The sequence below is a fragment of the Netta rufina genome (genome assembly GCF_964035555.1).
Source record: "Netta rufina genome assembly, chromosome: 18".
Taxonomy (NCBI): Eukaryota; Metazoa; Chordata; class Aves; order Anseriformes; family Anatidae; genus Netta; species Netta rufina.
The window spans coordinates 4118050-4145009 of NC_140142.1; the positions used below are offsets into that span (position 1 = coordinate 4118050).

At 50.8% G+C, this 26960-nt stretch overlaps 3 protein-coding genes and 1 pseudogene across 4 annotated transcripts; 3 read left to right on the forward strand and 1 right to left on the reverse strand.

Annotated features, from left to right (window-relative positions):
* Window positions 1–1040: 1040 nt before the first annotated feature.
* Window positions 1041–1982, reverse strand: LOC311216261 (olfactory receptor 14C36-like; the record flags this gene model as incomplete). Its single annotated transcript, XM_084297812.1, has 1 exon — window positions 1041–1982. The coding sequence occupies one exon, from the start codon at window positions 1980–1982 to the stop codon at window positions 1041–1043; it is 942 nt and encodes a 313-aa protein (XP_084153938.1).
* Window positions 1983–9148: 7166 nt separating this feature from the next.
* On the forward strand, window positions 9149–11174 carry LOC311216262 (olfactory receptor 14J1-like; the record flags this gene model as incomplete). Its single annotated transcript, XM_084297813.1, has 2 exons — window positions 9149–10042; window positions 11151–11174. The coding sequence occupies 2 exons, from the start codon at window positions 9149–9151 to the stop codon at window positions 11172–11174; spliced, it is 918 nt and encodes a 305-aa protein (XP_084153939.1).
* Window positions 11175–15687: 4513 nt separating this feature from the next.
* Window positions 15688–24769, forward strand: LOC311216263 (olfactory receptor 14C36-like; the record flags this gene model as incomplete). Its single annotated transcript, XM_084297814.1, has 3 exons — window positions 15688–16448; window positions 17408–17549; window positions 24758–24769. The coding sequence occupies 3 exons, from the start codon at window positions 15688–15690 to the stop codon at window positions 24767–24769; spliced, it is 915 nt and encodes a 304-aa protein (XP_084153940.1).
* Window positions 24770–25165: 396 nt separating this feature from the next.
* Window positions 25166–26105, forward strand: LOC311216264 (olfactory receptor 14C36-like; annotated as a pseudogene). The gene has a single exon. The product of its transcript is annotated as an olfactory receptor 14C36-like (transcript).
* The last annotated feature ends 855 nt before the right edge of the window (window positions 26106–26960 follow it).

Below are 26960 nucleotides of genomic sequence, written 5' to 3' on the forward strand. Positions count from 1 at the left end.
CCTCCTTTAGCCCATGGACTTCTCAGATTCCCCTTTTCCTTTAACAGACCCTTCTTTGGATGGTCACACATTTTAGGAGGTTCTAATCACTACCCACTGAGCACATTGTCCCTGCAGATCCCCTGACATCTGGCAGCTCCAGATTCCTCTACAGGCTGGAATCTGCCATCTGCCCCGCTGCAGGGGGTGCAGTCCCATGCAGATATATTTAAGATCAGTTGTCATCTCCTTAGGCAAGTTCTGTCATAATGGGAGCTGCTAGTGTTGCCCTTGGTTCCTCAGGGACCACCCTGGGACTTTCAGCCTGTGTCCTTCACTCTATGATGAACACCCAGAATAGAGAAGAGAAGGGAGCAACCCTTTGGCTGTGTTCCTGATAGCACATTTGGAAGAGGTGTCCAGGGTCCTGGGTTTGCCCTCAGCAGCCCCTCTTGTTACTGTGGTGCTAGCAGGGAGGCCAGCTGTGACCCAGGGCTGCACAGTGCCTGCTGCTGCCTGCAGTCACAGGGATGCCACTGCAGAGACAACAGGACTGTCACCAAGGTACATGAGATATCAGGGCTTACCCAGAACAATGTGGAAGCCTAAAGAGCAATAGTGAAAACGCCACGTCCTGCTGCTGGCCATGGCCATGGCTCCAGGGAAGCAGCAGCCCCAAACCAAAGGCAGCAGAGAGGCAGAGCCCAGAGGGCAGTGAGGGGCAGCCCCGAGGGCCACCGGGGCTGCTCCTGCATGTGGCAGCTGGGCTCTTGGTCCTGAGCCCCTCCTGCATGCTGGGGCTTCTTCCCCAGCTCCAGAAAAGATGGGAAGAGATGGCAGCTGAGACCAGTGAAGTTCTAATGGCTTTATTATTGGGTTTATCTACACAGGGAGCCGTCTTCAATAGGAAAATAATTGATTCTAGGGGGGGTTAAAAATAATATTATTTAATTCAAAAGTGAAATACTTAGAGAAAATAATAATACAGACATTTAATAACAGAAGACATGATATTATTTTATTTCTGAGAAAAACTACGATTTCTAATATTAGGCATAGTATTATAGGTGAATTTGCTGAAGATGTGTGTATTCAAGTAGAGTCCTGATGGAATCCCTTAGTTCCCAGTTCCTCATACTGTAGATGAGGGGGTTCGCTGCTGGAGGTACTATTGAGTACAGAAGTGACACCACCAAGTCCAGGGATGGCGACGAGATGGAGGGAGGCTTCAGGTAGGCAAACATGGCAGTGCTGACCATCAGGGAGACGACAGCTAGGTGAGGGAGGCATGTGGAAAAGGCTTTGTGCTGGCCCTGCACAGAGGGTATCCTCAGCACTGCCCTGAATATCTGCACATAAGATACCACTATGAAGACAAAACAACCAAAGGCCAAAAAAATACTAAACACAAGTGCCCAAACTTCCCTGAGAGAGGCATCTGAGCAGGAGAGCTTGAGGATGTGGGGGATTTCACAGAAGAACTGGTCCACAGCATTGCCGTGGCAGAGGGGCAGGGAAAATGTAGTGGCTGTGTGCAGGACAGCATTGAGAAAGCCACTGCCCCAGGCAGCTGCTGCCATCTGGGCACAAGCTCTGCTGCCCAGGAGGCTCCCGTAGTGCAGAGGCTTGCAGATGGCAACGTAGCGATCGTAGGCCATGACAGTTAGAATTGAATACTCTGAACCAAAGAAGAAGACAAAAAAGAGAACTTGAGCAGCACAGCCTTGATAGGATATGGCCCTGGTGTCCCAGAGGGCATTGGCCATGGCTTTGGGCAGAGTGGTGGAGATGAATCCCAGGTCGAGGAGGGCGAGGTTGAGGAGGAAGAAGTACATGGGGGTGTGGAGATGGTGGTGGCAGGCTACGGCGCTGAGGATGAGGCCGTTGCCCAGGAGGGCAGCCAGGTAGATGCCCAGGAAGAGCACAGAGTGCAGGAGCTGCAGCTCTTGCGTGTCTGCGAATGCCAGCAGGAGGAACTCACTCACAGAGCTGCTGTTGGGCATTCTCTGACTTTGTACTTGCTTGTCTGTTGAAGGGGAGAAGGCAGAAAAACGTTAGAACAAACTTCTATGAAGAAAACTGGAAATAAAACAAAAGGCTGGCTAACTCATATTCAGACAAATGTCAGATCAATGAGGTTTGACGTATTGCTGCAAAAGACTGAGCTGAATGCAAAGCAGAGCTGCAACTATTTCCCTCACTTTATTTTATTTTAGTTGCCCTATCCTAGTTGAGGTATTGGATTTTGAAACTCCCTGACATTACTTGCACACTCACGGTGAAATCCTGTGTTTGCCAGGAGGCAAAAGGGCTGTGCCTAGGTGAAGACTGAGCAGAGCAGCTCTGCCCAGTGGTCCTGTTCTCAGTTGCTCTGTGTCACCTCTCTGAGCTGCAGGACCATCCCACTCAGATGTTTCCCTGAGAAGAACCAAAAGAAAACTGAGAGCAGAAAAGCCTGAGTCCAAGTGCATCTGGACAGAATCCTCACCTTGTCTCACAGGGTCTTAGCAGGATCTCAGCTCTTCCCTCCTAACCAGGGCTGCAGAAGCCTCACTCCAGCTTCCCAGAGACAGCCATCCAGCAGCACATCCAGACATGGCCTTAACACGGAGGTGTCTCCTCCTTCAGGTACCTGGATGCTGCAAGGGCACAAGGATGCCACGAGAGAGCTGCATCCTGCTGGGGAGCAGCCTGCAGACCAGGAGGACACCCCTCAGACTGCTCTGGATATTCACAAGCTGGGGTAACCCAATATTCAAACTGCATCCCCTGCAGTGTCTGGAGGAGGCTAGGCCACCACACTCCTGGCTGACCAGGGGTAGCTAGGTTATGACATTCCAAGGGGCTTCTGCCAGACTTCATTAACTCACACTGCAACCCAGCAGGACTCTCAAAGCCTACTGCATTGCCCACTGCCCTCCCAGAAACAAGACCCAGCAGGAGGAGACCCTTCCAGGACCTGCAGCTGCATGGCCCTGCAGCCAAACACTCACCTTGTCAAGGGCTGTGCAGGTTTCTCCTGCAGGCAGCTCTCAGCATCCTCCCACTGCCAACTGCCTTCAGCCCCTCTCTCCTTTTCTTTTCTCTGTGTCTGTGCCTCTGTGTCTCTTTCCTGCTGCGCTGTGCAGAGGAGCTGCTCCTGGGCACAGCTGTCTCTCTGCACCAGGGCCCTCTTGCCACGAGCTCTCTCTGTCCCACGAGCCCGGCCCAGCTCAGCAGCACAGCACCAGACCAAGGCACTGCAATCACCCCTCTGGGGGTTTTGCTGATGAACCCACAAACCTCAGGCACTCAGAGACAATTGAAGACAGCTCTCCAGAAGTGCAAGTCAGAGGCAAGTTTCCTGCAGTGTCCCCCTGAGGGCCAGCACTGACACAGCCTCCCTTGGAGCTCGTTAGAGCAGAACCCTGGAGGCAGTGAGGACAAGGAGACAAAGGCAATGTGAAGGTGACACTAATGTGTAAAAAAACTGGATGTGTGTCACCAAGTACAAGGGCCAGGCCTTGACCCCTGTCCTCTGGGAAGGGAGATCCTTACCCTTCAGACACTACTCAGGGATCTTTGTGGGGCAGTAGGAGATGGGGATGTGCATGGCCAAGTGTGGAAGAATGGTCCGACCCCTGCCTGGTTCATGGGAGGGTGTGAGCAGGCAATGAGGCCCTGGAGCTTTAACGATCAGCTGTCTCCTCATAGGCCTCAGTGGCAGACACAACAGCCATAGCCATGGACACAAAGACCTGGGTTCTTTTTGGACTTTGAGCCTTCCCACAGCACTTGATCCTCTCCACACCTGGCTGCACTAGGGAATCCCAGACCTGTACCTCTTTCCCTGTACCTGTATACAATTTTGGGGGGGTTGTCTCACTGAATATGAACTGAGTCTGACAACTCAGATCTTCTTGGTGGCCATGCTTTTCATAAGGCAGTTCTCTAGGAAGCTGGCCTTGCTTCTGGTGAGCAGACACCACTGCTCGTATGGCATCCCTTGTGGTGCCCAGGCCCTCCTCCTCCTGGGCACTGCTCACTCAGCAGGGTCCCAGTCTGCCCTGATGTGTGGGGTTCCTCTTTTTCTGGTGCAGTACTGGGCTCTTCTCCTTGTAAATGTCAGGAGGTATCTGTAGGCAAATTCCTGCAGTTTCTCGAGGTTCCCCTGGACAGATGCTCCATTCTGTCAGCTGTTAATGTCTGCAGGCAGACGGCTCACCGTGATTGTGCTGTCTCTCACAAAGCAATGGCAGCAGGAGTTTGCAGGACAGTTTGGATAATACACGAGTAACTCATTGAATGGAATTACAGCACAGAACCACTGAAGGGTGTGGGATAGAAGGCTGCCAGATTCCACTTTTTCTGTTCTTCCTTCTCTTGCATGCTGTTACTTACAAAACACTGCACTGTATCATCTAATAGGAAGGAAATTAAGTCTATCCCAGCCGACACATGGAGAATATCCGGCCCATATTCCATACCATCTGCATCATGCTCAGCTCCAGTACTTTCCAATTAATCACCAGCACCTTTTCTCTGTTGATATACGCAGAGGGATATCATGCCCTTAGTCTGTGGGTGTCCTGGAGCTGGCTAGGATCGAGGTAATTTTCCTCCTAGGAGCTGGTATGAAGCTGTGTTTTGGATTCAGCATGAGAAGAATGCTGATTACACACTGATGGCTTAGTTGTTGCCCAGCAGTGGAAGGCGGGGGGGTGCCTGTGAAGCTGGTGGGGACAGAAGCAGGACAGCTGACCCCAAGTGGCCAAAGGGATGTTCCAGACCACACAACGTCGTGCTGAACAATCAATACGGGGTGGCTGGCCAGGGTAGGGGGTACCACTACTGTGGGACACGCAATCACCATCATGATCGTCACCATCATTGCTCATATTATTTCTCTTCCCTTTCTGTCCTATTAAACTGTCTTTATCTCAATCCAAGATGTATTTATTTATTTATTTATTTATTTTATCTTTTTTCCCCTCCTCATTCTCTCCTGCATCTGCTCGGGGTGTAGCAGGGCGTCTGTGTGAGGGAATGGCTGTGTGGTGCTGTGCTGCCTCCTGGGTCAAACCACACTCTTTTGGTGCCCAACATGGAGCACAAATTTTGAGCAAATGGCAGATCTGGACACAGCATGTTAAAAGAAAGCTATTATAAGCATTAGTTGATTTTAATAGTTGGTGATCACAAAGTTGATTTCCTTCCTTCCTTCCTTCCCTCCTTCCTTCCTTCCTTCCTTCCTTCCTTCCTTCCTTCCTTCCTTCCTTCCTTCCTTCCTTCCTTCCTTCCTTCTCTCTCTCTTTCTCTCTTTCTCTCTTTCTCTCTTTCTCTCTTTCTCTCTTTCTCTCTTTCTCTCTTTCTCTCTTTCTCTCTTTCTCTCTTTCTCTCTTTCTCTCTTTCTCTCTTTCTCTCTTTCTCTCTTTCTTTCTCTCTCTTTCTCTCTTTCTTTCTCTCTTTCTCTCTTTTTCTTTTAAGCTCAGATCTGTTGTGCTAAATTTCAGAATTGTGTTGCATAGCACATTACTTACTGTATGTCTCCCCTGTCATGCTGTTTATCTTTTCTGATGGCTGCGTCAAGTTTATTCTTTTGATGTGTTGTGTAACACTGGCTTATGATATGATAAAATTCCTGGTCATGAGACTAATCTGGTACTTGTAGTCCGCATTGCCATTACCTCCAAAACTTTGGAGCCATCTCTCAGAAACTATTAAGAACTACACTCTGGACATTTTCTCCTCAGGAAACCAAGCCATTCGGAGACAAGGGGAGGACACTTTTCCCCACTTGTTCACTCTCCCTTTCCCTTTCACCTTGCCATTCTCCTCCAGGCTGTTTACACTGGCTCTTCAAAGTTTTGAATATCCTTGGGATGGTCAAACCAGCACACTCCTATCGTTATGTCTCCTGAATGTGTTTCAGGACTACTTAAGAATACCATTCAGATTTCTGTCTGGTGGCAGGAGAGTTTGGAGTGGCAGGGAGTGAGGGAGGATCTGGGCAGGCACCTACAGCAGTCAGCACCTCCAGAACTTTGGAACTTCACTCCAAACAAATGCGGAATCCTAAAAAAATGGTTAAATGCTTGAAAAGGAGGTGTTATCACCCTGGCATTTCCAAAGAGACACATGCCACTGCAGTGTGCTGGGTCTTGGCCTGTGCTTACAGAGCCACAATCAATGCCACTCCAGCCTCTGTGAAAAGCCCTGCAGTCACTCCAACCCCTCTGACAGACCCTGCAGCTACTACAGCATCTGCAAAATGCCCTGCAGCAACTCCAGCTCTTTTTCTGGGCCCTGTGTCTGAGCCAGAAAACCAACCTGTGTCTGTATCACTTGCTCCTCTATGCAAGAAAAAACAATGGATGTGAAAGTCAGTTAGTCAGAAGACGAGGCAGGCTTCAGAAAAGCTGGGCCATCATATGAGTAGGAGGACGAAGAGGAAGAAGTCATAAGAGCATCAGTAATCATGCGATCCCTATCCCTATGCTGCTCTGGTGTTGGGAGAAACGGGGCCCCTCCCTGGAATTAGAGGGCAGGAAGGCAGATATGGTGGGCACACACTATGTGCCACCCTGTGGTTTTACCTGTGTGACCATGGTGAGCACATGAGAAAGTGGGATGGAAAATCTAGAGGCATGAGTATGTGAATGGCAAGGAAAAACAATCACTAAAAGGGGTTCTTAGAGAACTGCTGCTCCTATTTCCAGCGGGCTGTCCTCCAGACACAGTACTGAATACTATGAGCAGGACTAGAGGGGCTGTGCCTCCAGCCAGGGGGAGGAAGGGGACAGTCGGGTTTATTGGACTGTGTGGATTCAATGGCCTTGCACATCAGACCCACAGAAGTACAGGAGCTAGTGGGCACCAGTGCACAGTGAACCCTAATGCCATCAAGCTACAGAGGGTCGAACCCATTTGTATGTCTGCAGTGACAGGGGTGACAGGGGGATCCCAACTCTGAACTGTACTGGAGGCTGAAGTGTCTAAGTGGGAAGGAGTGGCAAAAGCACCCCATTAGCACTGGCCAAGAGACACTGTGCATCCTTGGAAGAGACTGCTTCAGGAGAGGATAGGTATCTCAGGGACCCAAAAGGGTATCGGTTGGCTTGAGGCATAGCTGCCTTGGAGACAGAGGACATTATACTGTTGTCTGCCTTGCCTTGGTCTCTCACAGGACCCTTCTGTTGTGGGGTTGGTGAGGGCTGAAGGACAGCTGGTGCCAATCCCTACCACAGCTGTGCACCTGAGTCAGTATAGCACCAACCGAGTGCACTAACAGAGGCCTATTGTGGCCTGAATGAAGTCCCGCAATGCTGAGTGCTGCCATGCCAGCAGCATGATTCAGACTGCCCTGGAAGAGGAGGAAGCTCCTGAGCACCTGCACTACATCGATGGCATCACTGGGTGGGGTGACACAGCAGAGGGAGTATTTGAGAAAGGGAAAAAAATACTCCAAATTCCTCTGAAAGCTGATTTTGCACTAAAAGAAATTAAGGTCAAGGGACATGCACAAGAGATCCCGATGCCGGCTGACCAGGGTCAGTGGGACTAATGCTCAGAGACAGGTTGAACATCGGTGAGGGGTTTCTCAACAATTGCATGGTGCATCACTTGCCTTGTACATATTATTATTGTTATTATTATTGCTATTGTTATTGTTATTGTTAATTACTATTTTATCTTCCTTTTCTGTATTTTCAAATTTTAAATCATTCATTATTGTCTGTACCCTGGTACTTAGTGAAACAAATCCACTTTATGTACATTTCAGTGTCACCTTCACATTGCCTTTGTCTCCTTGTCCTCACTGCCTCCAGGGGTCTGCTCTAACGAGCTCCACGGGAGGCTGTGTCAGTGCTGGCCCTCAGGGGGACACTGCAGGAAACTTGCCTCTGACTTGCACTTCTGGAGAGCTGTCTTCAATTGTCTCTGAGTGCCTGAGGTTCCTGGGCTCATCAGCAAAGCCCCCAGAAGGGTGATTGCAGTGCCTTGGGCTGGTGCAGTGCTGCTGAGCTGGGCCGGGCTCGTGGGACAGAGAGAGCTCGTGGCAAGAGGGCCCTGGTGCAGAGAGACAGCTGTGCCCAGGAGCAGCTCCTCTGCACAGCGCAGCAGGAAAGAGACACAGAGGCAGACACGGAGAGGAGAAAAGGAGAGAGGGGCTGAAGGCACTTGGCAGTGAGAGGATTCTGAGAGCTGCCTGCAGGAGAGTCCTGCACAGCCCTTGACAAGGTAAGTGTCTGGCTGCAGGGCCATGCAGCTGCAGGTCCTGGAAGGGTCTCCTGCTGGGTCTTGTTTCTGGGAGGGCAGTGGGCAATGCAGTAGGCTTTGGGAGCCCTGCTGGGTTGCCCTGCGAGGTGAGGAAGTCTGGCAGAAGCTCCTTGGAGTGCCCTAAAGCAGGTTCCCCTGGACAGCAATGAGCAGAGTGGCCAAGCCTCCTCCAGACTCTGCAATGCTGCAGCTGGGATATGGGACACTCCAGCTTTCAGATATCCAGCTCTGTCTGTGGGGCATCCTCCTGGGCTGCAGGCTGCTCTCCAGCAGGATGCAGCTCTTTTGTGGCATCTTTGTGTTATCCAGGTGCCCCAAGGAGAAGACATCTCCTTGCTAAGGCCATGTCCATGCTTCTGGGTGGCTGTCTGTGGGCAGCTGCAATGAGGTGCAATAAGTGCAATGACCTCTACACCTCTTGCTAGGAGGGAAGAGCTGAGAAGTTGCTCACAACGCACAGACAAGGTGAGATTCCTGTCCAGCTGCACTTGGACTGCAGCTTCTTTGCTCTCAGCTTTCTTCAGTTCCATCTCAGGGAAACACCTAAGTGTTGTGGTCCTGCAGCTTACAGAGGGCTGACACAGGGCATCTGAGAAAGAGAGTGTTCAGCAGTGGCATCTGAATCCCTGTTCTGCATTGGGATGCATTGTTTGAAACAGCACTGTAAATTCCAGTGACCTGATCAGTGGACTGAACGAGAGTTTACCCCATATTCCTGCTTCCCCCTGATAAACAGCAGCATGGACTCCTCTGCAAGCTCAAGCAAGAGAGCTGTGGAAAGGTTATCCTGCAAAGAGAGGCTCAGGCAGGGGAGTGCTCCAACACTTGCAATAGGTTTTCCTCAGAGAAGCCTCCTCTAACTTTGTTCTGTCTTCTCTCTTCAACAGACAACTGTGTCCAATGTCAGAGAATGCCCAACATCAGCTCTGTGAGCAAGTTCCTCCTGCTGGCATTCGCAGACACGCGCGAGCTGCAGCTCCTGCACTTCGCGCTCTTCCTGGGCATCTACCTGGCTGCCCTCCTGGGCAACGGCCTCATCCTCAGCGCCATAGCCTACGACCACCGCCTCCACACCCCCATGTACTTCTTCCTCCTCAACCTCGCCCTCCTCGACCTGGGCTGCATCTCCACCACTCTGCCCAAAGCCATGGCCAATGCCCTCTGGGACAACAGGGACATCTCCTATCAAGGATGTGCTGCACAGGTTTTTCTCTTTGTCTTGTTGATGTCATCGGAGTATTTCCTTCTCACCATCATGGCCTACGACCGCTACATTGCCATCTGCAAGCCCCTGCACTACGGGAGCCTCCTGGGCAGCAGAGCTTGTGCCCAGATGGCAGCAGCTGCCTGGGGCAGTGGCTTTCTCAATGCTGTCCTGCACACAGCCAACACATTTTCAGTGCCCCTCTGCCAAGGCAATGCTGTGGAGCAGTTCTTCTGTGAAATCCCCCACATCCTCAAGCTCTCCTGCTCACATGCCTACCTCAGGGAAGCTGGTCTTCTGGTCTTTAGCCCATGTTTAGCATTTGGTTGTTTTGCTTTCATTGTGCTGTCCTACGTGCAGATCTTCAGGGCAGTGCTGAGGATGCCCTTTGAACAGGGCCGGCACAAAGCCTTTTCCACGTGCCTCCCTCACCTTGCCGTGGTCTCCCTGATGGTCAGCACTGGCATTTTTGCCTACCTGAAGCCCAACTCAATCTCTTCCCCATCCCTGGATCTACTGGTGTCACTTCTGTACTCAGTGTTGCCTCCAGCAGTGAACCCTCTCATTTACAGCATGAGGAACCAGGAGCTCAAGGATGCAGTGAGGAAACTGTTTTTGTATGTGCTTATTAAACATCAATATTGTTAATATTATTGTGTTTTTTATCATATTATTTTTATCCTTAGTATTATTATCATATTATAAACATTAATAATAATACTGTCAGGACTACTATTGTATTTGAGAAACGAACATGACAGATTTTCATATCATTTTTCTTTTCTTTTTATTATTTTCATGACTTCTGATATTAGTTGAATTTATTTAGTAATTTTTTACTTTGAGTACATCTTCTAATCAACCTATTGAACTAGGCATCCTCTGTAGGTATAGACAATAAAGCATAAATTCACTGGTCTCAGCTGCCATCTCTTCCCATGTACTCTGGAGCTGGGGGAGCAGCCCCAACACACAGGAGGGGTTCACGGCCAAAAGCCCAGCTGCTACATGGAGGAGCAGCCCCAGTGGCCCTCGGGGCTGCCCCTCACTGCCCGCTGGGCTCTGCCTCTCTGCTGCCTTCGGGTCAGGGCCGCTGCTTCCCTGGAGCCATGTCCATGGCCAGCATCAGGACGTGGCCTTTTCACTGCTACTCTCTTTTGGCTTCCACATTGTTCTCTTGTGCTCTTGTACGTGGGTTAGCCATCAGATCTCATGCACCTTGGTGACTTTCCTGATGTCCCTAGAGTGGCATCTCCTCCACATCTCTGTACACCTCTTCTAAAGCAGTTGTCAGAAATACACCCAAGGAGCTCCTCCCTGGACAGGCTTCTTGTTTTTCTGGGCTTCAGGATGGATCAGTCCCATAGTGATAGCTGAAGGACAAAGGGCTGGACTGGGATCTGACTTCTTGGTAGCACATGGCCCAACAAACAGTGATAAGTGGCATGGCCTTGGCATATCCTGCAGTTACTGGGTCTGATGGCAAATGGCATCCTGGAGAGGAATGTGGAGCTGCTCTGTGGCTGGGCCAGGCCTCTTGTGCTGGCCTGGGGAGCGGGGCTGGCCCTGCAGGGCACAGGCACTGTGTGCTGGGGATCTCCCAGGCAAGAGAGCAGGGCTCCTGCAGCTGCACCATAGCCAGCCTCCTTGTTTCTCTACTCAACCAGAAACTACACATGCGTGAGCTGCCTGCTTCCTCCCCCTCTAGAGGGAGAGGAGGAAACACATCTAGAGAGAGAAGTGAAAGGACATAAAAACTCACAGAAAGATAGACACATAAGGAAGGGAAAGGAAAAGAAAAAATAAAGAAAGAGGAATTGCAACCCCAAACATGAGGAATATTTAGTAACTCATCAGTTCTCACAAGCAGATTGCTGTGCTGTCAGTCTCTGAGAAACTGCTACCTTGTCTTGGAAAGATGACCCCAATATTTACTGCCTAGCACCATGTTATGTCTGAGGTGGACTGAGCAGAGCTCAAGTGCTCAGTCTGGTGTGAGCAGGCAGAGGAGAGCTCAGCATCCCCTTGGCACACATAAGCCCCAGCAAAGGAGCCTGGCGAATGATTCCTTGCAGCCCTGGGGAATGGCAGTGACCCCATGAGCTGGGTCTGCCTCCCAGCCTGCCCAGCACAGCCCTACAGAGTGCCCCCGTGCCCCAGGCACAGCCCCCTCGCTCTGCAGAGCAGCACCTCTGGTTGTCATGTCAAAATCAAAAGATTTCAGCTTTTGCCTAAAGTCATCCTCCACGGCTGCTTTCAGTTTTCTACACAGAGGCAGCCAGTGCCTCCAAGATCCCTGGGGGAAAATGAAGCATGCCTGAGGGCCTGGAAAAAATTAGCCTGAATCCATTCTGGAACCAAAACTTAACATCAGGAAGCTCACTTCTGTGGTTGTGCAGAGCTGCTGGGCACATGGTGCAGGGTGTTCCTAGACATGTTTGTGTCCTCTTCCATTTTGCCTTACGTGCCACTTCTGTCTTAGGAATGGAGTAGCCAACAGAGGTGAGACAGATACTCTGAGATCATGAGAGCCATCAGAAAGCTAATCCCAACAAGATTACTGCTATGGGGAGGTCAGCTGAACCCTGGCTAAGAGTGATGTGGGATTTAGGGGAGGGAAGAGGAGCTAGGGCAGCAGAAATTCATGATTTGGAAGATGAAAAAATGTTCAGGTAATGTTCATGCTGTTCTAACACTGACTTCAAAAATTCATGTGAGGTCCTTCCAAGGTCTCAACCTGTAAAATCAATCCCTAACCCTAAATGCTACTCCACACCCTGACAGGAATCCACTACTCTAATGCCAGACCTCACAGTATCCCTTGAAGCCAAAACTCAGCCCATAGCCTCTTTCCTTTACCATTACTCTTTTGTTTACCTTGATCCCTGCCCTTAATCCTAGCATTGAAATGCTCTGTTTAACCCTAGACAACTTCTTTACAGACCTAAACAAAACCCTAAACCACAAAGCTTCCCCATACCCTAAGCACAGACGTCCCACCTTAAACAGAACACCAAACACTTCCACTAAATTTGCCTTAATCTCTAACTCAGAAAGGTGAGCCCTAGTCCCTAACACCATACATGAACATCTAACACCTAAAGCCCCTCTTCCTGTGCATTAACCTCCCCACCTTCAAGCCCCCTAACTTTAGGTGCTTGGCCCCTTGAGGCAGGGCAGGAACCATGAGGTTGCCGTGCGGTCTCATGGCATTCAAAGCCAAGTGAGGATTGACATCTGGCAGTGGCCCTGCTAGGCCAGCAGAAGGCACCTGCTTGGCATGCTGACTGGGGGATCCCCTCTGCCTACACACCCAGGAGGACCCAGGCAGAAAGAAGGCCCCAACATGGGTTGTCCTGTCCCTTCTGCTTGAGTCCATGGCTGGGCAGCAGCAGGCACAAGGCTTGGCTGTGTCTAGCCAAGAAGCTGCAAGGCCAGCAGCAGGCCCCTGGCTTGGAAGCTGCTGCTGAGGTGACTTGTGTCTGCTTGGCTGACTGGATGCAAGAAGGCTGACGGGTTGGGATGCCTACTTCAGGAGTGGTTTCCACCCTGACGGAGCTTTCTTTGGCAGTAGGAAAGAGCAGCAGAAAAAAACTGCCATGAAGCGTGCCCTGGAACTTTGGTACTGGCCATGAGGAGGAAGAAATGTCCAGGGGAAAAAGCTGGTCTTGCTGCTGGGGACTGAGGCAAAGAAGGAATTAAGTACCTCAGCCTTTACGTCCTTTCTTGTCACCAGCTTTCCCCCCCATGTCCAATATAGGATGATGATTCTCCTTAATCCTCCTTTATTTGGAGTTAATATATAAATAGTTTTTGTTTCTTTGACATAAATATACAGATGGAGCTCCAGCTGGGCTTTGTCCCTTCTAATTTTCACCTGCACAGCCCCGTAACATTCAGGACACAGCTCCAGACAAACTGACAGCTTGCATGATAATGAAGCACAGAAGAGGTAGAACCTGACAGCCTTCCACATCCTGTGCTTCTGTGACACTGTGCTGCAATTGCATTCAACTGGTTACTCCTGTGTTATCCAAACTTTCCTGCAACTCCTGCTGCTGTTGTCTTGTCAGAGACAACACAATCACAGAAAGGTTGAACCATTTGTGTACAGACATTAACAGCTGAGAGAATGAAACATCAGTGCGGTGCATACAAGCAGTGGTGCCTGCTCACCAGGAACCAGGCCAGCTTCCTACAGAGCTGCCTTATGAGGAGCATGGCCACCAAGAAGATCTGAGTTACCATACTCAGCTCAGATCCGGTGTGACACCGCCGGACAAGTGCCTACAACTAGCTGGTAAAGAGGTGAAGGTCTGGGAGTCCCTAGGACAGCCTGGTGTAGAGAAGAGCAAGGGTTCTACCAAGGCTGAAAGTCCCAACACTGAGGCCTGACTGAAACTCACTGCCACTGAGGCCTGTGAAGAGACATCTTGATAATGAGCACAAGGTCCTCATTATCTCTGTGCATGCACCCATGAAGCAGGCAGGGGTCGTACCATTCTCCTGCACTTGGCAATGCACATCCCCATCTCCTACTGCCCCACAAAGAACCCTGAGCAAGGTGTGACTGCTAAAGATCTCCCTTCCAAGGGGCTGGAGGTCAAGGCCTGACCCTTGTGCTTGGTGACACACATCCAACTTGTCCACACATCGGTGTCACCTTCACATTGCCTTTGTCTCCATGTCCTCACTGCCTCCTGTGTTCTGCTCTAATGAGCTCCAAGGGAAGCTGTGTCAGTGTTGGCCCTCGGGGGGGGGCAGGAAACTTGCCTCTGACCTGGACTTCTGGAGAGCTGTCTTCAATTGTCTCTGAGTGCCTGAGGTTCGTGGGCTCATCAGCAAAGCCCGCAGAGGGGTGATTGCAGTGCCTTGGGCTAGTGCAGTGCTGCTGAGCTGGGCCAGGCCTGTGGGAAAGAGAGAGCTCGTGGCAAGAGGGCCTTGGTGCAGAGAGACAGCTGTGCCCAGGAGCAGCTCCTCTGCACAGCGTAGCAGGGCTGGGGGCTCTGACCGCAGCTGGCACACAGAGAGGAGAGAAGGAGAGAGGGGCTGAAGGCAGTTGGCAGTGGGAGGATGCTGAGAGCTGCCTGCAGGAGAAACCTGCACAGCCCTTGACAAGGTAAGGGTCTGGCTGCAGGGCCGTGCAGCTGCAGGTCCTGGAAGGGTCTCCTCCTGCTCGGTCTTGTTTCTGGGAGGGCAGTGGGCAATGCAGTAGGCTTTGAGAGTCCTGCTGGGTTGCAGTGTGAGGTGAGAAAGTCTGGCAGAAGCCCCTTGCAGTGCCCTAAGGCAGGTGCCCCCGGTCAGCCCAGAACACCCTGCCCTGGCTGGCCATGCCGGGCTCTCTGTCAGCTGCCCCGTAGCTCCTGCAGCCATGGAGGTGCCCCTTGGCAGGGCCCTGTTGGTGGCAGGGTGCTGCAGGGCAGCGCTGAGCACAGCCGCGTGGGATGGGGTCTGTGAGCACGGGCAGGGGGAAAGAAGAGGAGGGCGCAAAGCAGCAGCTCCCTGCAGGGACAGCTGCAGGCAGCACAGAGGGGCAGGCGGCCAGAAGGAGCTGTTGGCAGAAACGCCGTGGCAGGGGGGATTCGGGCACCTCGTGGCCATGCCCTGCAGTGCAGACACCTTCCCCTGGAGCAGCCCCTCCCTGGCATCCTCTCCCCCTGCAGCCCACAGGCTGTGGGTTAGGCAGGGGTAGAAGAGAAGGTAGAGCTCAAAGAGATGCTCCCAAGCTCTGTCTGTGTGAGAACTTCACCTCAGGTGAGGTTTCTGTCCAGCTGCACTTGGACTGGGGATTCTCTGCTCTCAGTTGTCTCCAGGTTCTTCTCAAGGAAACTCATGAGCTGGATGGTCCTGCGGCTCAAAGACAGCAAACACAGGGTAGATTAGAACACGACTTGTGGGCAGTGGCCTGTGTAACTCTGCATTCAGATGAGTTGTTTGAAATAACACTGAAAAGATCATTAATCTGACCAGAGAACTGAACTTGAGCTTCCCCCATGTTCCTGATTCCTTCCTGCTGTATAGCAGAGAGGACTCCTCTGCAGCCTACAGCAGCCCCTGCTCCCAGTGCCACTCTCAGCCAGCACCAGCTGGAGATCAGGTAAGAGAGCTGCAGAAAGGTTCTTCTGAAAAGAGAGATGCTCAGGCTGGAGGGCGCTCTAAGACTTGTAATAAGTCTCCCTCAGTGACATGTGAACTAACATTGTTCTGTCTTCTCTTCAACAGACAACTGTGTTCAATGTCAGCAAATGCCCAATATCAGCTCTGTGAGCGAGTTCCTCCTGCTGGCATTCGCAGACACGCGCGAGCTGCAGCTCCTGCACTTCGCGCTCTTCCTGGGCATCTACCTGGCTGCCCTCCTGGGCAACGGCCTCATCCTCAGCGCCGTAGCCTGCCACCACCGCCTCCACACCCCCATGTACTTCTTCCTCCTCAACCTCGCCCTCCTCGACCTGGGCTGCATCTCCACCACTCTGCCCAAAGCCATGGCCAATGCCCTCTGGGACACCAGGGTCATCTCCTATCAAGGCTGTGCTGCTCAGGTCTTCTTTTTTGTCTTCTTGATTGGTTCAGAGTACTATCTCCTCACTGTCATGGCCTATGACCGCTACGTTGCCATCTGCAAGCCCCTGCACTACGGGAGCCTCCTGGACAGCAGAGCTTGTGCCCAGATGGCAGCAGCTGCCTGGGGCAGTGGCTTTCTTATTGCTGTCCTGCACACAGCCACTACATTTTCCCTGCCCTTCTGCCAAGGCAATGTTGTGGACCAGTTCTTCTGTGAAATCCCCCAGATCCTCAAGCTCTCCTGCTCAGATTCCTACCTCAGGGAAGTTTGGGCACTTGTATTTAGTTTTTCTTTAGCATTTGGTTGTTTTGTTTTCATTGTTTTCTCCTACGTGCAGATCTTCAGGGTAGTGCTGAGGATTCCCTCTGAGCAGGGCCGACACAAAGCCTTTTCCACGTGCCTCCCTCACCTGGCTGTGGTCTCCCTGTTTCTTAGCACTGCCATGTTTGCCTACCTGAGGCCCCCCTCCATCTCTTCCGCATCCCTGGACCTGGTGGTGGCTGTTCTGTACTCAGTATTGCCTCCAGCAGTGAATCCCCTCATTTACAGCATGAGGAACCAGGAGCTCAAACATACAGTGAGGAAACTATTTTATACCTCTTTCTTCAGCATTAATAATGTGCATAAAATACTAATAGAATTTCTGCAAACAAACACTCTTAGTGCAAATTCTTGAAAGTAATTTTCTTTATTATTATTTCCTATAATTTGTGGCATTGATTTAATGTTATTCTAAGCCTCCTAATTATTATTTTATTATTATTATTATGACGCTGATAATTTCAAATACCTTTACAATCAATATTCTTGTTTAAATAAAGACAATAAAGGAACTGGGACAATTTCATTAGTTTCAACTGCAATCTCTTCCCATCACCAGTGCCTCCAGCAGTGAACGCACGAGGAACTTGGAACTAAGGGATGCAGTGAGGACACTGCTTGAATACATATGCTTCTGGTTCTTTGACTATAACAATAAGCTTATAATCAGAAACACCTATTTTTTCAGAAATCTTTAAGATACTTTTTTTTTTTCTTTTTATTTGTCTGTGTTGTTATTTTCACTAGCTATTGTTTCAGATATAAATAATATTAATCTTAGCCTCCGACTTCTTAAAGATTTACCTACAGAACCAGGTTTCCTGTGTAGATAAACAATAAAGAATCCAGAAGAAATTCATTGGTCTGAGCTGCCATCTCTTCCGATCCCCTCAGGAGCTGGGGGAGCACTTGTTGGGGCACTTGTGTTTCAGTATTTCTTTAGCCTTTGGTTCTTTTGTTTTCATTGTGCTGTTGTATGTGCAAATCTTCAGGGCAGTGCTGAGGATACCCTCTGAACAGGGCCGGCACAAAGCCTTTTCCACGTGCCTCCCTCACCTGGCCATGGTCTTCCTCTTTCTCAGCACTTCCACGTTTGCCTACCTGAAGCCCGCTTCCATCTCTTCCCCATCTCTGGACTTGGTGGTGTCACTTTTGTACTCAGTAGTACCTCCAGCAGTGAACCCCCTCATCTACAGCATGAGGAACCAGGAGCTCAAGGTTCCAGTGAGGAAACTGTTTCTATATGTGCTTCTTAAGCATCAGTGTTGTTAACATTATTGTGATTTGTATCATATCGTTTTTTGTACTTAGTATTATTATCATATTGTACTACTAATAATAATCCTCTAAACGCTACCATTCTATTTGAGAAGCTGACATGAGAGATTTTCATTTCATTTTTCATTTTGATTATTTTCATAACTTTTGATATTGGCTTAAATTTTTAAGTAATTTATTTACTTTAACTACGTCTTCTAATCAACCTATTGAACTAGACTTCCTCTGTAAGTATAGACAATAAAGAAGACAGCATAAATTCATTGGACTCAGTATCCCTCTCTTCCCATCTCCTCTGATTCTGGGGGAGCAGCCCCAACACGCAGGAGAGGCTCAGGGCCAAGAGGCTCACCGCCCACTGGGCTCTGCCTCTCTGCTGCCTTCGGGTCGGGGCTGCTGCTTCCCTGGAGCCATGGCCATGGCCAGCAGCAGGACGTGGCCTTGTCACTGCTGCTCCCTTTGGCTTCCTCATTGTTCTCTTGTGCTTTCACATTCAACTAAGTCTTGAGATCTCATGTATCTTGCTGACAATCTTGTTGTCTGTACAGTGGCATCTCTTTCATTGCACAGTTCTTCCAAAGCTGGTGCTAGGAATATACCCAAGGAACTGCTGCATGAACGGGAACCCTACTTTACTGGGCTTCACTATGGATCAGAATCTAAGAGTGCTCAGTGTAGTGCTGGACTGGGAGCTCCCTTCTTGGCTGGCCATGGCTCAGCAAACAATAACTGGCCTTGACTGGCCTGGGACTGTCCCGGTGGTGCTTAGTCTGATGTCAAATGGCATGCTGGAGAGGAATGTGGAGCTGCTCTGTGGCTGGGCCAGGCCTCTTGTGCTGGCCTGGGGAGCGGGGCTGGCCCTGTGGGGCACAGGCACTGTGTGCTGGGGATCTCCCAGGCAAGAGAGCAGGGCTCCTGCAGCTTCACGGACCTCCACCTCCTGAGCTGGGGCTGGCCCCAGTGCAGGGGCTGCTGGGGAGGCCCAGAGCTGCCTTTGTGCCAGCAGCTGCAGTGCTTTGAGGGGCTGGGGCTGTGGTGGCGATGCCCAGAGCCCTGCAGCAGCCTGCGGTGGGCACTGCCCTGGGGCCAGCACAGCGTGCGCTGCTGGGCTGGGGAGAGGGCAGGGAGGTGGGGAGAGGTGGGCAGGGGCTGGGCTGGGCTGGGCAGTGCCCGGCAGAGGGCAACAGCAGCGTCAGGGAGCGGTGGCAGCATGCAGGGGAGGGCTCCCAGCAGGGCTTGGTGCTGCAGAGCCAGGGCTGTGCAAAGGGAGCCCAGAGCTGCAGGGGCAGGGGAGAGGAGGCCGAGGGCCAGGGAGGATGCTGCAGGGGCAGGGAGCTCAGCATGGCCCTTGCAGCCCCCTGCCTCTGCCCTTGGGCTCGGCCCCGGCCTTGGCTCTGCTGGCAGGAGCGTTCTTGGCATGCGCTTCCTGGCCTCCCCTCGCCTGCGCACAGCTGCTGCCCACTCCGGCTGCTGCCACAAACGTGTCCTCACAAGCAGCACCACCCCTTGCGCTGCTTCTGCTGGCCTCCCCCACCCCACTGCCTTGACTCCTTGTCTCTGATGGGCCCCACCTTCCACACCCAAATACCTTCCTTGGCGGTTGGTTCCATTCCTGTGCCCCGCTGAATGAGAGAGCCATGGGACATATGACCTTTAAGGGTTACGGTGTTTGTGTAATATCGTTTGGTTATGGTTCAAGAAGACAGTTCCTTCACCAATGATTTACATCCTTCTTTGTGTTAGGCCATGATTCAGTGTCCTTCACCATTATTAAAGTATTTGCTTTATCTCACAGGTGAACTGCATTAGGTCTCCTTGATTATTCTGAGGCACAACGCAATGCTTTTTGCCTTCTGACACTCCAGCACAACACCTGTGAGTTTACCTTTCTGTGTGCATTGACCTGACGGGTCATTTCACATTTCTTACTTTCATATCCCTAAGGGAAGGGGATGATTCCCAAACTGGGATACGCAGATGGGTTCTGGCTTAACCATTTGAACTGTCCTGCTCTTGAGTCTTTCATCCTGAGTTTTGCCACAATTCCTGCACCGAAATGCATCCATTGCCTGTCATCGCCCTGTCTCCTGTCCTGTGGGATGACTGTGCTGTGGTGGAACATGTTTCCAGTCAGCCGTCTACCAGACACAGTAATAAATACTACGAGCAGGACTAGAGGGGTCCTGCTTCCAGCCAGAGGGGAGTCACGGAGGAAAGGGAGAATCGGGTTTACTGGACTGGGTATATTTAATGGCCGGGTACATCAGACCCACAAATGTATCAGGCTATACTAGAAACCAGTGCACAGAGTACCCTTTTGCCATCAAGCTAGAAAGAGGTAGAACCCACCTGTATTTCTGGAGTGACAGGAGGAACCCAACAGTTAACTGTACTGGAGGCTGAAATGAGTCTAACTGGGAAGGAATGGCCAAAGCACCCCATTGGGACTCGCTCGGAGGCTATGTGCATCCTCAGCATAGACTGCTTCAGGAGAGGGAACTTCAAAGTTCCAAGAGGACACTACCGGTGGGGCTTTGGCAGAGCTGCCTTGGAGACAAAGGACATGAAACAGTTGTCTACCTTGCTTGGCCTTCCATAGAATCCTTCTGTTGTGGGTTTGCTGAGGGTTGAAGAACAGCAGGTGCCAATGGCTACCATGGTGGTGCACCTGAGGCAGCGTCGCGCTAACCGAGACTCCCTGATTGCCATCCATGAGCTGAGTCATCGACTGGAGAGCCAAGGTGTAGATGTAGAACTTGGGAGCGTGGTTTAGGGATGGACTTGTCAGCACTAAGGTAAAGTTGCCTGACCTGGGTGACACGTCCCAGAGGAGTGTCAGGCACAGTGCAATTCTTTTTGCCTTCTGCATCTATACAGGAAGTAGGACTTTGCCCTACTCTATTGATTGGGCAGGTCTTTTAACATCACTCAGTTTAGGTTTCTGTGTCTGGAAGGGGACAATTTCCCCAATGAGGCCAAGCTCATGGGTACAGATATAGCCACTTGAAGATAAATTTTCTTTAGTTTTCATCCTGAGTTTTCCACAGAAGACCCAAGAGAGTCCATGGATGTCCAGGTGTCTACTAAGACTCAGTCTGAATTTGTCAGGATCTAATGGTCATTTCAAAATTTATTTTATCTTTTCCAAGGCACCACAACTTCTCTGTGAAAGGTTTTCATGTGCTTGGCTAGGCTGTAGTTACAGGGACAAAGACCACTGCTGGCAGTGGTGGTGTCAGACCTCCAGAATCTGCTTTTCTTCCTGATGCAGGTCTCCAAAGAAAGTCACCCTACATCAATAGCAATAGGAGAATATTGCTCAAAATTAAAATGCAACAAAACTCAGCATTTAATATGAGAAAATATTTTTATTACGTGTTTTTTGAAATCTTCCTTAACTACGCCATGCAAGCTCTGCAATTAGCTGTACAAGGGGTGAAGGCTTGAAGACAACTATGAAAGAGATGTTAGGAATTTCTGCATTTTAATGAGTTCCATGGTGTATTGTGGTGCTGAGTCTATGAAGCTCAGGTACTGAGTGGAGAGTGATGCAACCGCTTGAGCAAGTAAAGTCAGGAGGAAAAGCTGAAGTGAGTTGGAGTATGAATGGGCCCCATTGAGGGCTGTTACTAACAAAGCCTCCCCAGGGACTTGTTAGGGCAGATAATTGGAGGCCTTGTTTACATACAGGCAAAACATTGTGCTGAGAAAAGTCTTGGTTTGCTTTGGTGATGCAGAAGAGCCAAGGCCTGACCCCAGCCACTGGGAGAGGAGATCCTGCACCCCCACATCTGGCTCAAGGCCCTTTCTGGGGTCTGTTGGATGTGGTGGGCAGTGGGATGCCATGAGAAGAACAGTGGTATGACACCTCTGAGGTGCTGCACATGGTTGAAAGGAATCTATGAGGCCTCATTTCAAGGAATATAAAATCTCTTCTCATAAGCTCTAGCCAAAGGGACAAAAACTTCAGGGCTATTGTGGCATTCCATTTTTACCAGCACCCTCTGCCTTCTCCTCCGCAGGCTTTCCATTGCTGTCACACACTTTCCCCTATTTCTTTGTAGTCTGCAGACACCCATCTCTGTTCACCACCTTGCTCTCATCCCTTTCTTTCTCCGATGTCTCATCAGCCCTCACCAGCTCTGCCTTGAAACACAAAGCTAGGGTCTGATCAGAGGCTGACCTCTGGCACCACAGCATGACCCTTTGAGGGACATTTCTTCCTCCTCGTGGCCAGTGTGTAACATTCAAGCTGCACTCTGTGGAAGTCTTTTCTCACCTGCTCTTTCCTACTACCAAAGAAAGCTCCATCAGGGTGGAAACCCCTCCTGAAGTAGGCATCCCAACCCAGCAGGCTCCTTGTGGCCTCTCAGCAAAGCAGACACAAGTCACCTCAGCAGCATCTTCCAAGCCAGGGGCCTGCTGCTGTGCAGTCATGTACTTAAGCAGAAGGGACAGGACAACCCATCTGGGGGCCTTCTTTCTGTCTGGGTCCTCCTGGCTCTGGAGGCAGAGGGGATCCCCCAGTCAGCATGCCAAGCAGGTGCCTTCTGCTGGCCCAGCAGGGCCACTGCCAGCTGTCAGCCCAAAAGTGCAGATCCCAGGGAGAAGTCAAGGCTGACCTGCCAGCCACAGGCAGAAGTGACCTCACAGTCCCTTTCTGTGACACGTTCCTGCTGCTGCCCTATCAAGTGCAGAGAGAAGTGACCTCAGAGTCCCTGCCACAGTCACGTTCCTCCTGTTGGGGCAGGTGATCTTGAGGCAGAGCTGACCTCTCCCTGGACCCCTAGGGACTACGGCTCACCTTTCTGGGTTAGAGAGTAAACAGACTTTTAGTGGGAATTTTTGGTGTTATTCTGTGGTTAGGTTATGGGCAAGCTCTGTGGTTTAGGGTTTTTTTTTAGATCTGCCGAGAAGTCTAGGGGTAAACAGAGCACTTGAAAGCAAGTGTTAAGGGCAGGGATCAAGGTAACCAATGGAGTAAGTGTTAGGGAAAGAGGCTATGGGCTTAGTTTGTGGATACTTCTGTGGATACTGTGAAGTCAAACACTGGAGTAGTAAATTCCTGTCAGGATGTGAAGTAGTATTTAGATTTACGAATTCAGGTTATTGGCTGAAAGTGGGAAGGGTCTCATATGACTGTTTTAAGTCACTGCTACAGCAGCATCAGCATAACCTGAATCCTCTTACTTCTAATAAATCCTGAATTTCTGCTGGCCGAACACTTATTCCCTCTCTCAAATCTCACATCTAAATTAGGGTTTAGGGATTAGGGATTAGAACTTTCCTGTGTTAGGCATAGCGCACAGGTCTAGGGTGTTCAGGTCCGTATTTAGGGTATGGGCAAGTGTTTTGAGATAGGTTTTTTTTTAGGGCTGGCCTCAGTGCTAAGGTTAAATAGAGTATTTCAATCCTAGTGATAAGGACAAGGATTAGGGTGAGAGAGAGGTAAACGGTAAAGGCTTCTGGTTTGAGCTTTGGCTTCAAGTGAAGGTTTGAGGTTATGCAGGACAGTAGTGGACTACAGTCAAGGTGAGGAGTAGCAGTTAGGGGTTAGAAACACAGTAAGAGTCTAAAGGGAGTGTTTTCAGAGTCAGTGTTGCAGCAGCATCAATGTTACCTGAACCCCCTTACCTTTTCACAATTGTTACTTTATGATGGCCAAGCCATCCAATGGATCCAGGGTAACTTTTAATCCAGGGTAACTTTTAATCCAGGGTAACTTTTAATCCAGGGTAATTTTTCCCAAGTCCTCATGCATGCTTCAGTTTCCCACAGGCATCTTGGAAGCAGTGGCCACATCTGTGTAGAAAACTTAAAGCAGCCCTGAAGGATATCTTCAGACAAAAGCTGACACCTCTGACATGACAACTCCTATCCAAGACCTCTTCCTCTTTGAGGCCTACCCAGTACTTTGGAAGAGTGGATCTCACAACCTACAGTGCAAAGCAGGTGTCTTCTGCTGGCTTGTCACAGGCACTGGCGGATGTGAGCCTAATGGCAGAGATCTCAGCCAGGACTCAAGGGATGACCTGTTGGCTACTTCAGAAAGAGCTCAACTCACAATCCTTTTTATGGACATTCACTTAGGACTGGATTAGGAATTTCTGAAGCACGACTGACCTCATAACAACAGACCTACAAAACACCCCCTTTTTGGGCCAGGACCTGCCCATCTAGAAGTAATCTGGCTGTGATCCTTGGAGCACTGCTTCTGGGCTCCCAGCCTCTCTGATGCACAGGAGCCATTTCTGTGCCAGTCTTGTAAGGTGTTAGGGCAGGAGAGTCCTTGCAGGCAATGCTCCAGCCCCGTGCCTGTTGGTGGTCTCTGAGCTCCTTGCTCAGAGCAAAGATCACATCCAGAAGCCCTGTGCCTGAAGCTGGCCTAGAAGACACTCAGGGAAGCGCCCTCCCAGCCCAGACCCAGCCCCAGCCCCAGCCCCAGCTGGCAGTGCTGCTCTGCAGAGCGAGGGGGCTGTGGTGCCCGGGGCAAGGGGGCACTCTGCAGGGCCGTGCTGGGCAGGCTGGGAGGCAGACCCAGCTCATGGGGTCACTGCCATTGCCCCAGGGCTGCAAGGAATCCCTCACCAGGCTTCTTTGCTGGGGCTTTTGTGTGCCCTGGGGCTGCAGAGCTCTCCTCTGCCTGCTCACACGAGATTGAGCACTTGAGCTCTGCTCAGTCCATCTTGGACTGACCAGAGTCCTGCTGGATTGCCCTGCGAGGTGAGGAAGTCTGGCAGAAGCCCCTTGGAGTGTCATAACCTAGCTACAGCTGGTCAGATAAGAGAGGAGTGGCCAAGCCTCCTCCAGACCCTGCAGGGGGTGTAGCTGGGATATGGGACACTCCAGCTTTCAGATATCCAGCTCTGTCCGTGGCGTCCTTCTGGGCTGCAGGCTGCTCTCCCGCAGGATGCAGCTCTCTCGTGGCATCCTTGTGTTATCCAGCTGCCCAAGGAAAATACACCTCCATACTAACATCATCTCCATGGTGCTGGATGTCTGTCTGTGTGCAGCAGGAATGAGGCCTCTGCAGCCCTGTCTAGGAGGGAAGAGCTGAGATCCTGATCAGTCCCCTGGAGAAAAGGTGAAGATTCTGTTCAGCTGCACTTGGAGTGGGGCTTCTCTGCTCTCAGCTGTCTCCTGTTTCTTCTCAGGGCAGCACCTGAGAGGGATGGTCCTGTAGCTCATAGAGGGGTAGCCCAGGGCAGCAGAGAACAGGACTGATGGGAAGAGCTGCTCTGCTCAATCTTTCCCAGAGGACAAGTCCTTTGACTCTTGGCACCCACAGGATATCACCTGGAGTGTGGAAGTAATGTCAGGGAGTTCCACCATCCAATACCTCTCCTATGTGTTATACGGACAAAGTGAGGAAAATAGTTGCAGCTTTGCTCCGCAATCAGCTCAGTTGCTTGCAACAATACTGCAAAGCTCATTGGTCTGACATTTTTCTGACTTTGAGTTATCCACCCTTCTGTTTTATTTCCTATTTTCCTCAGAGAAATGTGTTCTAACATTGCTTTGCCTTCTCCTCTTCAACAGAGAAGCAAGTAGAAAGTCAGAGAATGCCCAACATCAGCTCTGTGAGCAAGTTCCTCCTGCTGGCAGTCGCAGACGCGTGAGCTGCAGCTCCTGCACTTCGCGCTCTTCCTGGGCATCTACCTGGCTGCCCTCCTGGGCAACGGCCTCATCCTCAGTGCCGTAGCCTGCCACCACAGCCTCCACACCCCCATGTACTTCTTCCTCCTCAACCTCACCCTCCTTGATGTGGGATCCATCTCCACCACTCTAATCAAAGCCATGGCCAATTCTCTCTGGGACACCAGGGCTATTTCCTATCACGGGTGTGCTGCCCAAGTACTTTTTTAATCTCTTTTTTTTGATGCAGAGTTTTCCCTTCTCACCGTCATGGCCTATGACCGCTACGTCGCCATCTGCAAGCCCCTGCACTACGGGAGCCTCATGGGCAGCAGAGCTTGTGCCCAGATGGCAGCAGCTGCCTGGGGCAGTGGCTTTCTCAATGCTGCCCTGCACACGGCCAACACATTTTCCCTGCCCCTCTGCCGAGGCAATGCTGTGGACCAGTTCTTCTGTGAAATCCCCCACATCCTCAAGCTCTCCTGCTCAGATGACTATCTCAGAGAAGTTTGGGCAATTCTGTTTAGCATTTTGTTAGCATTTGGTTGTTTCATTTTCATTGTGCTGTCCTATGTGCAGTTCTTCAGGGCAGTGCTGAGGATGCCCTCTGAGCAGGGCCTGCACAAAGCCTTTTCCACGTGCCTCCCTCACCTGGTTGTCACCTCCCTGAAGATCAGCACTGCAATCTTTGCCTACCTGAAGCCTCCCTCCATTTCCTCCCCATCCCTGGACCTGGTGGTCACACTTCTGTACACCGTGGTTCCTCCAGTAGTGAACCCCCTCATCTACAGCTTGAGGAACCAGGAACTAAGGGATTCCATCAGGACTCTACTTGAATACATACATCTTCAGCAAATTCACCTATAATATTATGCATAATATTAGAAATCCCAGCTATTCTCAGAAAGAAAATAATATGATGTCTTCTATTAATAAATGTGTGTATTATTATTTTCTCTCATTATTTCAATTTTGATTAAATATTATTCCTATCCCCCTACAAGTCAATTGTTTTCCCGTAGAAGATGGCTTCCTGTGTAGATAAACCTAATAAGAAAGCCATCAGAAATTCATTGGTCTGAGCTGCCATCTCTTCCAATCTTTTCTGGAGCTGGTGCAGCAGCCCCAGAATGCAGGAGGGGCTCGGGGCCAAGAGCCCAGCTGCCACATACAGAAGCAGCCCCGGTGGCCATCGGGGCTGCCCCTCACTGCCTGCTGGGCTCTGCCTCTCTGCTGCCTTCGCGTCGGGGCTGCTGCTTCCCTGGAGCCATGGCCATGGCCAGCAGCAGGACATGGCCTTTTCACTGCTTCTTTCTTTTTGGTTCCTCATTGCTTTCTTGTGCTCTTGTATCCATCTTAGTCTCAAGGTCTCATATGCATTGATGACAGTCCTGTTGTCTTTGCAGTGACATCCCTGTGGCTGCAGGCAGCAGCAGGCACTGTGCAGCCCTGGGTCACAGCTGGCCTCCTTGCTAACACCACAGTAACAAGAGGGTCTTGCTCAGAGCAAACCCAGAACACTGGACACCTCTTCCAAATGCTATTAGAAATAGAGCCAAGGGTTTCTTCCCTGCTCTTCTGTTTTCTGGGTTTTGTCATGGAGTGAGAGACAGAGGCTGAAAGTCCCAGGGTGGTCCCAGAGGAACCAAGGGCTAGGCCAAGAACTCCCTTTGTTGCAGCACATGCCCAAACAGACAACACTGCCCTCTGCAGTTGGGCAGA